This window comes from Nicotiana tomentosiformis, chromosome 5 (genome assembly GCF_000390325.3).
Source record: "Nicotiana tomentosiformis chromosome 5, ASM39032v3, whole genome shotgun sequence".
In the NCBI taxonomy this organism is placed as follows: Eukaryota; Viridiplantae; Streptophyta; class Magnoliopsida; order Solanales; family Solanaceae; genus Nicotiana; species Nicotiana tomentosiformis.
The window spans coordinates 119,259,077-119,271,114 of record NC_090816.1 but is presented as its reverse complement, the minus strand read 5'-3'; the positions used below and the strand labels follow the sequence as shown (position 1 = coordinate 119,271,114).

Sequence of the window (12,038 nt, the reverse complement as noted above, 5' to 3'; positions counted from 1 at the left end):
CAAGTGAGAGTGATTTCTCGAACTCGAACTAAGGTATCCCTTTAGGCTTTACGGTTGAGTGAGAGTGTTTTCTCAAACTCGAATTAAGGTAGCCTTTAAGCTTTATGGTCGAGTGAGTGTTTGCTTGAACTCGAATTAATATAGCTCTTAGGCTTTACAATCGAGTGAGAATGATTTCTCGAACTCGAGTTAAGGTAGCCTTTAGGCTTTTCAGTCGAGTGAGTGTTTGCTCAAACCCGAATTAAGATAGCCCTTAGGCTTTATGGTCGAGTGAGTGTTTGCTCAAACTCGATTTAATGTAGAACTTAGGCTTTATGGTCAAGTGAGTGTTTGCTTGAACTCGATTTAATGTATCCCTTAGGCTTTATGGTCGAGTGAGTGTTTGTTCGAACTCGAATTAATGCAGCCCTTAGGCTTTTCAGTCGAGTGAGTGCTTACTCGAACTCGAATTAAGGTAGCCCTTTAGGCTTTATGGTCGAGTGAGTGTGATTTCTCGAACTCGAAATAAAGTAGCCCTTAGGCTTTTCAGTCGAGTAAGTGTTTGCTCGAACCCGGATTAAGGTAGCCCTTTAGGCTTTATGGTCGAGTGAGTGTTTTCTCGAACTTGAATTAATATAGCCCTTAGGCTTTATAGTCGAGTGAGAATGATTTCTCGGACTCGAATTAAGGTAGCCCTTAGGCTTTTCAGTCGAGTGAGTGTTTGCTCGAACTCGAATTAAGGTAGCCCTTAGGCTTTATGGTCGAGTGAGTGTTTTCTCGAACTCAAATTAATGTAGCACTTAGGATTTATGGTCGAGTGAGTGTTTTCTCGAACTCGAATTAATGTAGCCCTTAGGCTTTATGGCCGAGTGAGTGTTTGCTCGAACTCGAATTAACGTAGCCTTTAGGCTTTATGGTCGAGTGAGTGTTTGCTAGAATTCGAATGAATGTAGCCCTTAGGCTTTATGGTCGAGTGCGAATGATTTCTCGAACTCAAATTAATAGATAGAGAATATGAAGCAGAAGAATCTTTATGAGATATGAGATATCAGTAAAGAAAAAAAATTCTTTTTATAAGTCATTATACATGCGCTCATGTTTTGTGCCAAGGCTCGAGCAAGCTACGCGGGCATGGTTCGTTTGACCATTTGGCCCTTAAATTTTTTTCCTATCGAGTCCCTCTTGCCATGAAGTAATTTCATTGTATCGAACTTGATATATCCGAGGTTGATTGTAAAGAGACCTCGGATACTATTGAATTGTTCTAAGTTAGCATGATCAATAGTTGCTTCATTAAAAACCTCGCCGAAAAACCCATTTGGACAAAACCGGTCTAAGGAAAAAAGAGTGCAACGCGTGCTTTCAGACCTAAAGGCTTCGAGTTGAATAATCCATCCATGTTTCTGGTCGAACACTTGCAAGGGTTAATTTCGAAATACAAATGAACATGGAGGGTCTTACCGTAGCAGTAGTATCGTTTTAGGTGTGACACATTCCAATTCCTCGATAGTTGTTTGCCGTTTATCACGCGGAGCTTGTAGGATCCTTTTACGACGATTTCTAGAACCTGATATGGTCCTTCCCAGTTCGGACCTAGTTTCCCTTAATTCGGATTTCTGGTGTTAAGGGTGACTTTCCTTAGCACCAAGTCCCCGAATTTAAAATGTCAAAGATTGGTTCTTAGATTGTAGTATCTTTTGATCCGCTGTTTTTGGGCGGCCAATCGGACGAGAGCAGCCTCTCATTTTTCGTCCAATAATTCTAAGCTCGTGTTCATGGTTTCGTTATTCGACTCCTTTGTTGCATATCGAAAACTGATGCTAGGTTTTCAGACCTCCACTGGGATCAGAGCTTTGGCGCAATAGACTAATGAGAATGGCATTGCTCCAGTACTGGATTTCGATGTTGTGCGATATGCCTATAGGACCTTGGGTAGTATTTATCTCCATTTTCCTTTGGCTTCGGTCAATCTCTTCTTAAGATTTTGGATGATGGTTTTGTTGGTCGATTCAGCATGTCTGTTCCCTCTGGGATGATACGGTGTTGATAGGATCCTTTTGATCTTGTGTCCTCGAGAAATTTAGTTACTTTGCTGCCACTGAATTGTTTTCCATTATCACATAAAATCTCGGCTGATATCCCGAATCGACATATGATGTGGTTACAAATGAAGTCTATCACTTCTTTTTCTCTGACTTTCTCGAAAGCCTATGCTTCAACCCATTTAGAGAATTAATCAGTCATAAACAAAATAAACTGAGCTTTACCTGGGGCCGATGATGTCTATTCCCCATTTCATGAAAGGCCATGAATATAGGACCGAGTGGAGTAGCTCCCCGGGTTGATGAATCATGGGCGCATGTCTTTGCCATTTGTCACATTTTCGAACGAACGCCTTCGCATATTTGCCCATATCAGTCCAATAATACCCTGCTCTGATCGTTTTATGGACCAGCGAATCGGCACCGAAATGGTTTCCACAAGTGCCCTCATGAATTTCCCATAGTATGTAATCAGTATATCCTGGTCCCAAACATATTGCCAATGGTCTATCGAACGTCCTTCTAAACAGCGTTCCGTCTTCAGATAGGGTGAACCGTACTACCTTTGTGCGCAAAGTTCTCGATTCCTTTGGATATGATGGAAGCTTCCCATTCTTTAAGTACTCTATATATTTGTTCCTCCAATCCCAGGTTAGACTTGTGGAATTTATCTCGGCGTGACTTTCTTCGATCATCGATTTTATGAGTTGTACGACAGTCCCCGAGTTGAGTTCGTCATCTTCAACTGATGAACCTAAGTTTGCAAGAGTGTCGGCCTCGCTGTTTTGTTCTCGGGATACATGTTGCAAAGTTCATTCTTTAAGCTGATGTATAGTCACCTGTAATTTATCCAACTATCTCTGTATTCGATTTTCTCGGACTTCGAAAGTCCCGTTAGCTTGGTTTACCACGAGGAGGGAATCACACTTAGCCTCAACGACCTCAGCTCCCAAGCTTCTAGCTAGTTCGAGAACTGCAATGATGGCCTCATACTCGGCCTCACTATTAGTTAATTTTCTAGTTCTGATAGACTGTCTAACTACATTACTTGTGGGTGATTTTAGTACAATGCCTAATTCAGACCCCTTCGCGTTCGAGGCACCATCCGTGAAAAGGGTCAAACTCCCGAAGAGGTACTCAATTTTATCAGTAGCTCTTTCTCAACCTCGGGTACGAGGGCCGGTGAAAAGTTAGCTACGAAGTCCGCCAAGATTTGAGATTTGATAGCGGTTCGGGGTCGATACTCGATATCGTACCCACCGACTTCTATGGCCCATTTGTCCAATCAACCCGAAAGCTCAGGTTTGTACAAAATATTTCAAAAAGGATAAGTTGTTACAACATGTATTGGATGACATTGGAAATATGATTTTAGCTTCCTAGAGGCGCTTATTAAAGCAAGCGCTAATTTTTCTAAGTATGGATATCTAGTTTCGGCCTCGCCTAAGGTCCGACTGACATAATAAACAGGGAATTGCGTACCTCGTTCTTCTCGAACCAGAACTCCACTTACCGCTATCTCCGATACAGCTAAGTACATGTAAAACTGCTCGTCCACTTTTGGGGTATGAAGCAGCGGAGGGCTCGATAAATACCGCTTTAGTTCTTCCAAAGCCTGCTGGCATTCCAGAGTCCATGCAAAGTTGTTTTTCTTCTTAAGCAGTGAGAAAAATCGGTGGCTTCTATCTGATGTGCTCGAAATGAATCGTCCTAGGGTGGCTATCCTCACCGTTAACCTTTGCACGACCTTTACATTATCGACTACCGTGATTTCCTCGATATCTTTGATTTTGTCAGGGTTGATTTCGATTCCTCGATTGGACACCCTGAAATCAAGAAATTTTCCCGAGCCAACCCCGAATGCACATTTTTCGGGGTTGAGCTTCATATTGTACTTCTTTAGTACGTCGAAAGATTCCTACAAATACTTTAAATGGTCCTTTTCTCGCAGGGACTTAACTAACATGTCATCAATATAAACTTCTATTGATTTACCTATTTGTTTTTCGAACATTAGGTTTACTAGGCGTTGATAAGTTGCACCAGCATTTTTTAGACCGAATGGCATTCCGTTATAACAGTAGGTACCGTACTTAGTGATGAACGAGGTTTTTTCCTGATCCTCTGGGTTCATCTGTATCTGGTTGTACTCGGAGTAGGCATTGAGGTCTTTTCCCGATTCTTGTTCATTCGACGTCACTATAGCTGGCCCCGTATTTTGGGTGACTTCTTGGGGTGGACTGGGCTCGAGCCTTCTCGGTGCCTGGGTTTGGCTCTGCAACTGGGCTATTGCTACTTGTTGAGCTTGCAACATTTCGAAAATCATACGCAGGCTGATCCCGTCCTCTCCAGCGTTTTGTGTATTTCGAACTGCAAATCGAGTTCCACCATGAATGCTGTTTTCTGGGTCGGAACGTTGGTTCGCCTCAATGGCCACATGTGAATTAACATCGATTGGATATACGACTCGAGTTCCAACGGGGTCGAAGAGTGTCCTTTCATCCCCGTGAGTCAGGTTGTTATTCTCATCTTGAAGGCCAGCTTCGTTGTCGATAGGTAGGGCCATTATTTGAGAGTTTATCGTTTTTAACCTGAAATCGAAGACACTTCCAAGAACAAGCGTGAAATAGTATGTTTTACAGAGATTCGTACCAAATAACCACTATTATCCTTAGCCCCACGGTGGGCACCAAACTGTTTACCCGAAAAACGGATATAGTTGAATTTATACGTAGTTCTAAAGATACGTGGTATAACTTGATACAAATTAAAAAAAAAAGGAGAAATATATCGAATATTGACCGTAAAAAAGGAATGAAATACAAAGTCAAATTGAGTAGAGAATGATCTATGAATGAACAAGATGAACCAATGACTAAAGCCCCAAAAAGGGATAATATTTACTATATGTGTGTGTATCTCAACAATCTTTGAAATGTGAAAGTGTATCAATGTTTGAATGTCCCCCCCATAAATGACAGTTACTCTAATATAATGGAGGAATCCTACTTTGGATATAATTAAAAATACATAGTGTGATCCCATGATAGATTAGTCAATTAGCTTTTCCTTTATTTCTGCCGAGATTCTCTCCCTTAGTCGGCTATAACGGCTTTGTTGTCCCTTGACTCGAGCTCGATTGGTCTCTAAGTCTCGAGCTCGGTATTGACTCGAGCTTTGGTTTTCGAGCTCGACTTTGACTTGGTTTCGGTATTTGATCGGTCTCTGGGTCTTGACCTCTATCTGGGCTCGATGTCAATCTCGGCTGATCCCGACCTTGGTTGGTTTCTATGGCTCGAACTCAGCAGCCCGACTTCACGTCATAGCTCGATATCATAATGACAAACCTCAGTCCATCATGCCCCAGACTCGATCAATCACACGAGGGCAAACTCGTTTTTGACCGTATACAAGCTTAAACGTTGATTTGACCAACTTAAAAGCCAATCCAAACACCCTCATAATTTCAATCTTAAGTTTCAAGCTTCTAGCCTTATACCTGTTTGGCCAAGCTTTTATTTGGCCAAAAAGTATTTTTTTTAAAGTTAAGATATTTAGCTAAGCTTTTAGAAGGAAAAAAAAATACTTTTTAATAAAAGCAAAAGTATTTTTTAAGAAGCAAAAAATAATAATTTTTTCCCAAAAGAATTTTTTGAAAAGTATTTTTGAGAAAATATACTTAGAATTACTTTTTAAAAACTTGGTCAAACACTAGTTGTTGTTCAAAAAAAAAATTCAAATTAAATACTAAAACACAAACCGATTCTCACCAACAATACTTTTTTGTACAACACTTTTGATAAATTATTTTTCAAATTAAATTGATTTTAAAAATTTGACCAAATTGTTGGTATGGAATTCGTATGAGTTACTTTTTCATATGATTGTATGAAAATGAAAATATGTGCAAATATATTTAAAATTATAATAATTAATAGATATAAACTCATTATTTTAAAAGTATATAATAAATTATTTATTATTTATTAAAGTCCTTAAAGATACTATATATTCTAAATCCGCCTTTGTTAGTACGTGGCGGCAAACCCGTCGGCGCAGAATCTGGAACCTTCAGACCCGCTAGCCACATCATCGATGGTGGTGACACGGCTTAGCTTTTGCTGACTTTCTCACCAAGTCACACGACTTTATTTTGCACTCTTAAAATTCAATACCCAGAATATGGCGATGAGATCTGTCGTTTCAAGCACTGGAGTCCGTCGTTTAATGGATGGTAGTGGACGATCATCGGTTTCGGGCCTTCGCTATTTCACCGACGGCAAAGGTCGAGTCCTTAGTGAAGAAGAACGTGCTATAGAGACCGTTTACATTCAGGTATTTAATTAATTTTTCATCCATAATTTTTTTCTCTAAAAATTTGATTGTGCAAAGATTAGTATTTATATATTTGTTTTTGGTGAAAAAAGAAAATGGAAAGGGAGAGGATGGAGAAGGCGAAGCTGAAGGCTGAAAAGGAGAAAGCTGAAAGAGAGAAAGCTGACAAGGTAGTACTGTTTGACTTTCGAAATTCGATCAGTGCCATATAAATTGATAGTATTGAAGTCGGTGTAAAAATTGATATGATTTGTGCCCTTTCCATTTTACTTGTTAACTAATCCTTGGATTGTATTCCTTCCTGAATTATAATCTTGGAATGTATTTTTTCTTTTTATATTGAAACAAAGTAAGAGTGGTGACCTGATCAGACATATGATACTGTTTTTTGGCAATTGCCAATTTGAATTTTTTTAACTCATGTACCTGAATGCTTACAACTTAAATAGAATTCTTGCCCTCTTATAAAGAAAAGAAGGAGCTGCTCTTGATTAAATCAGGAAGAAAATAGCCTCGACCGGACCTTAATTAGTACGCCTTTCAGCAGTCAAATTGCTAATTTAAAAGAAATTATTGATAGCTTAAACAATTGGCTATTAGCTTGGGGAGGATTATACTTAGGGAAGACCAAATAGGCTCTGAAGTCTATAATTTTATAAGTAAAATTTTGATATTTCAACAAATTGGTTTCCGAGCTACTACATCTAACCTGTTAGTTATCATCTGTTAGATTTATGTTTCTGTTCATTTTTTCTGTTCATTATTTTGAGAGGCAGAGGGCAAAAACTGCTCAATCTCATGATTCTTTCTTTCATGGGTTTTTTCATATCCAAAGCTATACTGTTCGTTAAACAGAGGAACTGGCTTTGATTCTTTGGCTAATTGATCATAGTCTGAATTACTTTTATTTTTGCCAAGAAATGAGTTCATTAAAAATATGCGCACACACATATACATACATCAAGTTGGTATTTTATTTTAAAATGTGAGATAATTCAGCAATAACGTATATGCATGCAATGCGTTTAGATTCTAAACTAGTAATTGAATCAACTTGTACTTGGTAGTCTGTTCCTTGTAAACATCATGCTCAACCTTTCTTCTCACTCGCCATTTCTTTTCTTTAGCAGAAGGCTGAAGAAGAGGCTCATAAGAGCTGAAGTGCGTCGCCTGCGCTGAGTTGTGAAACTCTTGTTCTCAAGTCCTGTTTGACAAAAATAATGTATGTTGAAGTGTTGCCTTATCATAGGGATTGGGCCTGTCCTTGTACAGTATGGTTTAGTAGCCGAGCTTTTAGTGTGTCAGTGTTGTCTATGATGCTGTGAACTTCCTATTTTCAAGATCATATTTGTTTTGGCTTATCTCCATCTCCTAGTAATTGCTGTATGTGAACATTTAATTTTTGACCATATTTAAATTTTTAACACACATTATTTTGCGGGTAGAAAAGGGGTGTGATACTGTACACATTATGTTTCTTGAGCCATATCTTTAGTTCCTATTTGCAAGTATTTGGGAGAGACAAATCTGTCCGAGAGATTGGCACACTAGAGGTTAACTGAATGATTTCGCCATTGAATGGATATGGTTAGATAAACATAGCAAGCAATCTGGTAACAAGAACAGTTTTCTGTTATCTTAAGCTACAACGAGCACTGGTATCATGATTGGTGCTGTTCGATTAATGATTCAATCGCTTCATCGTGCAGGAAAATATGAGTAGAATTGATCCTGCCAACCCCGGTTCATCCGTTGGAGTCGAGACACTGTAATTCCTTTCAATGAATAGCTCTGTCCAGGTCTAAAACTGCTTGTTGACAACTCCTCATGTACAATAGCAAAGGGTTGGATTCTTAGTCCTGGTATATAAGTAAATAGGTTTTCTTTCTCTCACAGAAATAATAGAGCCAGTGTCGGAAAATGCTGCAGAGGGGAAGCGATATGTTACAGTTAGAATTTCGATTCCAGTGCTAAACTATGTCCAATAAGTTTTGATGCTGCAACTCATCCGCAGTATTCAGTTTTCCTTTGGCAAGATGTAGATTATTTGTTTGAAAAAGTCGCATAAACACTATTCCCATTTCCTTTTTTAATCTCTACAGAAAATTTGGACCATATCTCAAACCCAATGAGCAACACGCTCTACTCACAAGACTCAAAACAGATTCTAAGAAATAGAGTAAAATGTATTTGAAAAGGGAAAGCAAAATGTTAAAAGGTTATACACGCAGACTAGAGAGTATTCCTGCATCCTCATATTATAAAACAAGAATGTCAGTTATTATAGCACCAAAACATACTTGAAATGAAGGATTAAGAAATGCTTGAAAGTCGAAAGAGAAACATGTTCTATTTGTAATACACGATAGCTGTATGGCAAGTATTTTTTCTAAAATTTCAATAATTAACCCATTCTTGGCCTTATCTCAATTCCTTCAACAATAAGGCCTTGCTTTGGAAATCCACCCTTCACCTCTTGCACTCTCATTTCTATGCAATCATCTTCATTTTCAATGAAAAACTCACCCAATTCTATCTCAAACCAGCCATCATCTCTAAGTTTAGGAAGTAGTTTATCAGATTGCACGATGCCAGGATCATCATGCCAATTGAATAGCCGGCGCACCTCGTATTCCACATTAGAAGGCGGAGTAGGAGGTGACACCTCATTTGGCTCATAATCGTCAACTGGCTCGGGCTCCTCATGCTCCGTATCAGAGGCCAGAGTATATACATAATCTTCGTCGTCATCATCATCATCAAAAGGATTACCCGGTTGATTTTCGTCATCTGGATGCAAAAAAGCAAACCGGACGTTTCCGGATTCAACACCAGAAATTCCAACTGAGACCTCCGAGGGTCGATGATTAAACCCATATCCATCTTTGAACTTGTAAACAAAATAAGCTGTGTAGGATGTCAGTGGTGATAGAATCCCAGCCTTTATTGTGCCCCAAATTTCAAGCCACCAAACAATTTTGAGCTGAGCCACCTCTGGAAACCTATTTTCGCAATATGGGGAAAACTATTACTCCATATATCTAAGAGTTTAAGTTATATACAGTGTGAAATATTTTTATACAATCAAATCATCTTACAATATTGATAGGCAGGCCTCCTTAAATGTATAATTTATAATCTTGAAAATAAGATAAGAAAAGATGACATGATGGTGTAAAAAATTTGTTTATGCATAGAATTTAAATAAACTAATGTGTATATTTATTCTCAAGAGAAGGATAGTCTGTATAGAAGACGGCAAACCTGGACTCTGGTAGTGAAGTCCAATTCCAATATTCTGGTGCATCACTCCATACAATGTTAAGATCCCTTGCACTTACAAAGTAGCATTTCTTTCCAGTCCGTTTTTCCAGTGAGAAACGCTGTTGAACAAAAGCATATCTAGTAAGTAGAGATGCATAACTGATGTAGGAGAACGAAAGTACAGAAAACATGTATCTATAAAGGTTTAACAAGATGACAAGAGATGTTTGTATATAAAGGCCTCAAGAGATTGGGATTGAAGACAAGAGCGACCGATTGAAGACAAGCTCAGTCACTCTTTTTTAATTACCAAGCTATGCAGAGTGGATATTTTTGTGGAATGGTCAGGTAAGGTAAATTTCATTAATAAAGGCATCCACAGGATGGCCGGATGCAAAAGCTGAATACAAAAGAAAAGAGGTAAGCCTCCTGCAGAAAATTCTAGCACTTAACCTCTCAAGGAGCTTACAAAATCTAAAAGCAAAAGGGATTGTTTACGTCAAATGGTTGCACACCAAGCAAAAAGGTTAAACAGACATTTTTGTAGAATGGTAAATAACACTAAATTGTCACATTAACTGAGTCTTCCCAAAAATATAATGAAAATTCTTTTCTTAATGTATCAACAATTATAGCAGAGCTAACAAATGATGTGAGCATTGAAAATTAAAAACTCAATAACACAACAGTTATAGCAGAGCTGACGCATGATGTGAGCATTAATAATTAAGACCTCAATCAAGTAGATTTTAATCCAACTGAAACTAAATATTCCCAAAAAACAAAAAAATGAACATCGTTTAGAAACAATATGAAAGCCAGAACATAAATAAATAATATCACGTGCTGGCTGTTGTGAACATGGATAACTCCAATAATGCTTATGGGCCAGTTATTTGGACGGAGGCTAGCCAAGCTGTTGGGCCTAGGGCTAAACTGCGAAAAGGCCAAGGAATTAAACAGCCCAACAAGAGATTTGCTTGGGATCCGGGTTGAGTAGGGAAGTACGTGACAAATGGATAAAAGGGTTTCATCGACAGTTTTGAGAATTATGCGAAATGTTATGAAGTATATGTATTCCCTCAACCCCTTCGTCTGAGTTCTGCTTCTCATCCCCATTCTTATCTCTATCTTTAGTCACTTGTTATTTCAATAGTTTCCATTGTAATTCATTAGTTTGAGTGTTGCATTTGATATCTCAAGGTTGTAACCACTATTCTAGTTCTTATCAATATAGTGAGGAAGCTCGGTATTGCTACATTAATGCTCACCTTTGTACAAAAAATAATCATCCTAATTGAATTCACCTTACCAAAGGACTTCGAATTGCAAATTCAATAATTGCCAGTTCAACTCGCTAAAAATTTACTCGCACTCAGTGTTTAAGTCAAGCCGATTAACTTATCGTGGTTAAATCATTTAATGAGGAAATAAGTATCAATTAATCATGGTTATGTAAAAGAATTCTATATGCAAACACATGTTATGCATCTTTTGGTTTGGTGTAAACACAGATTGCCAGTAGCTTTTTACCTTTCTCCATGAATGGATAAAGCCAAGGGTAATATTTTCCATAAGAGGATAGAAATGTTGATATTCAGATTTACTTTAAAAAAGGAAAAAGAAAAACCGAAAAAAAAAAACAAGACAGTAACAACCAGCAGCAAGTTACAACTACTTTGATCCCACGGAAATACAAAATTACTGACAAAAACTATCATATTTTTACCTTTCGACCTTCATCAATTAAGACGGGATGATGGCAAAGATAAACATATAGATCCTTGTTTGAACGGAAATCGGGGATCGGAGTGAGTGATTGGGAAATGATGGACCGATAATCGGACGGCAGGAATTTTGCCCAAACGGAATCGGAATCAGCGGCGGATCGGACAGATGCAGAGACTAAGGAAAGGCGGCAAACGTCGATAGGGCTTGTTAAGGTTAAGATCTCTGCGATACAACCCTCCGGTAGCATCCACAGACAAGTAGTACTCCTCTCATCTTCTTCACCATTCTCATTCTCCATTTGTGTTTTTTCCTGTGGTTTTTTTCCTATTTAAAAGTGAATTGCTTATTAGGGGTTGTTTGGTGGTTTGTTATTTTGTTTGGTTACCGAGATTAGAATACTAACCAGTATAAAATTTGAGTTATATCTATTCGGTATTTGGATAGTGATATTAATTAACATTGGGATATTTGCCATGTAAATTGATAATTCTACTGTGATTCATGTTTTGCTGTCTAGATCTGTGCTTTATCGGAACCGTAATATTGTCAACCCCATTTTGACCAATTTGGCCTTTTAGTCAAGAGTCTTTGTTTTGAATGGCATACGCTTATACCTTCTAGTATTTTTTCGCGTGTTGCGGGGAGATATAATGACTATTTATTCTCAGATTTCTAGCTAGTTTTCTT

The 12,038-nt window shown here is 38.3% G+C and overlaps 2 protein-coding genes across 5 annotated transcripts; one reads left to right on the top strand and one right to left on the bottom strand.

Annotated features, from left to right (window-relative positions):
* Positions 1–6,056: 6,056 nt before the first annotated feature.
* Positions 6,057–8,471, top strand: LOC104111035 (uncharacterized). Of its 4 annotated transcripts, XM_009620633.4 has the most exons (4): positions 6,057–6,356; positions 6,449–6,526; positions 8,066–8,155; positions 8,253–8,471. In XM_009620633.4, exons 1-3 carry the CDS (start codon positions 6,204–6,206, stop codon positions 8,126–8,128), a joined length of 294 nt encoding a protein of 97 aa, XP_009618928.1. In that variant the 5' UTR covers positions 6,057–6,203; the 3' UTR covers positions 8,129–8,155; positions 8,253–8,471. The 4 variants fall into 4 exon arrangements, with proteins under 4 accessions (XP_009618928.1, XP_009618927.1, XP_009618930.1 ...); XM_009620632.4 differs by having other exon boundaries at positions 8,066–8,471; XM_009620635.4 differs by lacking the exons at positions 8,066–8,155; positions 8,253–8,471 and adding an exon at positions 7,487–7,717.
* A 118-nt stretch (positions 8,472–8,589) lies between these two features.
* LOC104111036 (putative F-box protein PP2-B12) lies at positions 8,590–11,757 on the bottom strand. The gene is made up of 3 exons (XM_009620636.4): positions 11,350–11,757; positions 9,621–9,739; positions 8,590–9,358 (listed from the first exon to the last, which is right to left on the bottom strand). The coding sequence occupies exons 1-3, from the start codon at positions 11,647–11,649 to the stop codon at positions 8,761–8,763; spliced, it is 1,017 nt and encodes a 338-aa protein (XP_009618931.1). The 5' UTR covers positions 11,650–11,757; the 3' UTR covers positions 8,590–8,760.
* Between the last annotated feature and the right edge of the window lie 281 nt (positions 11,758–12,038).

What these genes read in the sequence shown, in the direction of transcription:
- LOC104111035 (XM_009620633.4), top strand. Translation starts at nt 6,204, where the DNA reads ATGGCGATGAGATCTGTCGTTTCAAGCACTGGAGTCCGTCGTTTAATG. An exon ending in TAGAGACCGTTTACATTCAG is followed by an intron (nt 6,357 to 6,448) that starts GTATTTAATTAA and finishes TGGTGAAAAAAG; the next exon opens with AAAATGGAAAGGGAGAGGAT. An exon ending in AAAGAGAGAAAGCTGACAAG is followed by an intron (nt 6,527 to 8,065) that starts GTAGTACTGTTT and finishes TTCATCGTGCAG; the next exon opens with GAAAATATGAGTAGAATTGA.
- LOC104111036 (XM_009620636.4), bottom strand. Translation starts at nt 11,649, where the DNA reads ATGGAGAATGAGAATGGTGAAGAAGATGAGAGGAGTACTACTTGTCTG. An exon ending in TAATTGATGAAGGTCGAAAG is followed by an intron (nt 9,740 to 11,349) that starts GTAAAAATATGA and finishes TTTGTTCAACAG; the next exon opens with CGTTTCTCACTGGAAAAACG. An exon ending in ACTTCACTACCAGAGTCCAG is followed by an intron (nt 9,359 to 9,620) that starts GTTTGCCGTCTT and finishes TTGCGAAAATAG; the next exon opens with GTTTCCAGAGGTGGCTCAGC.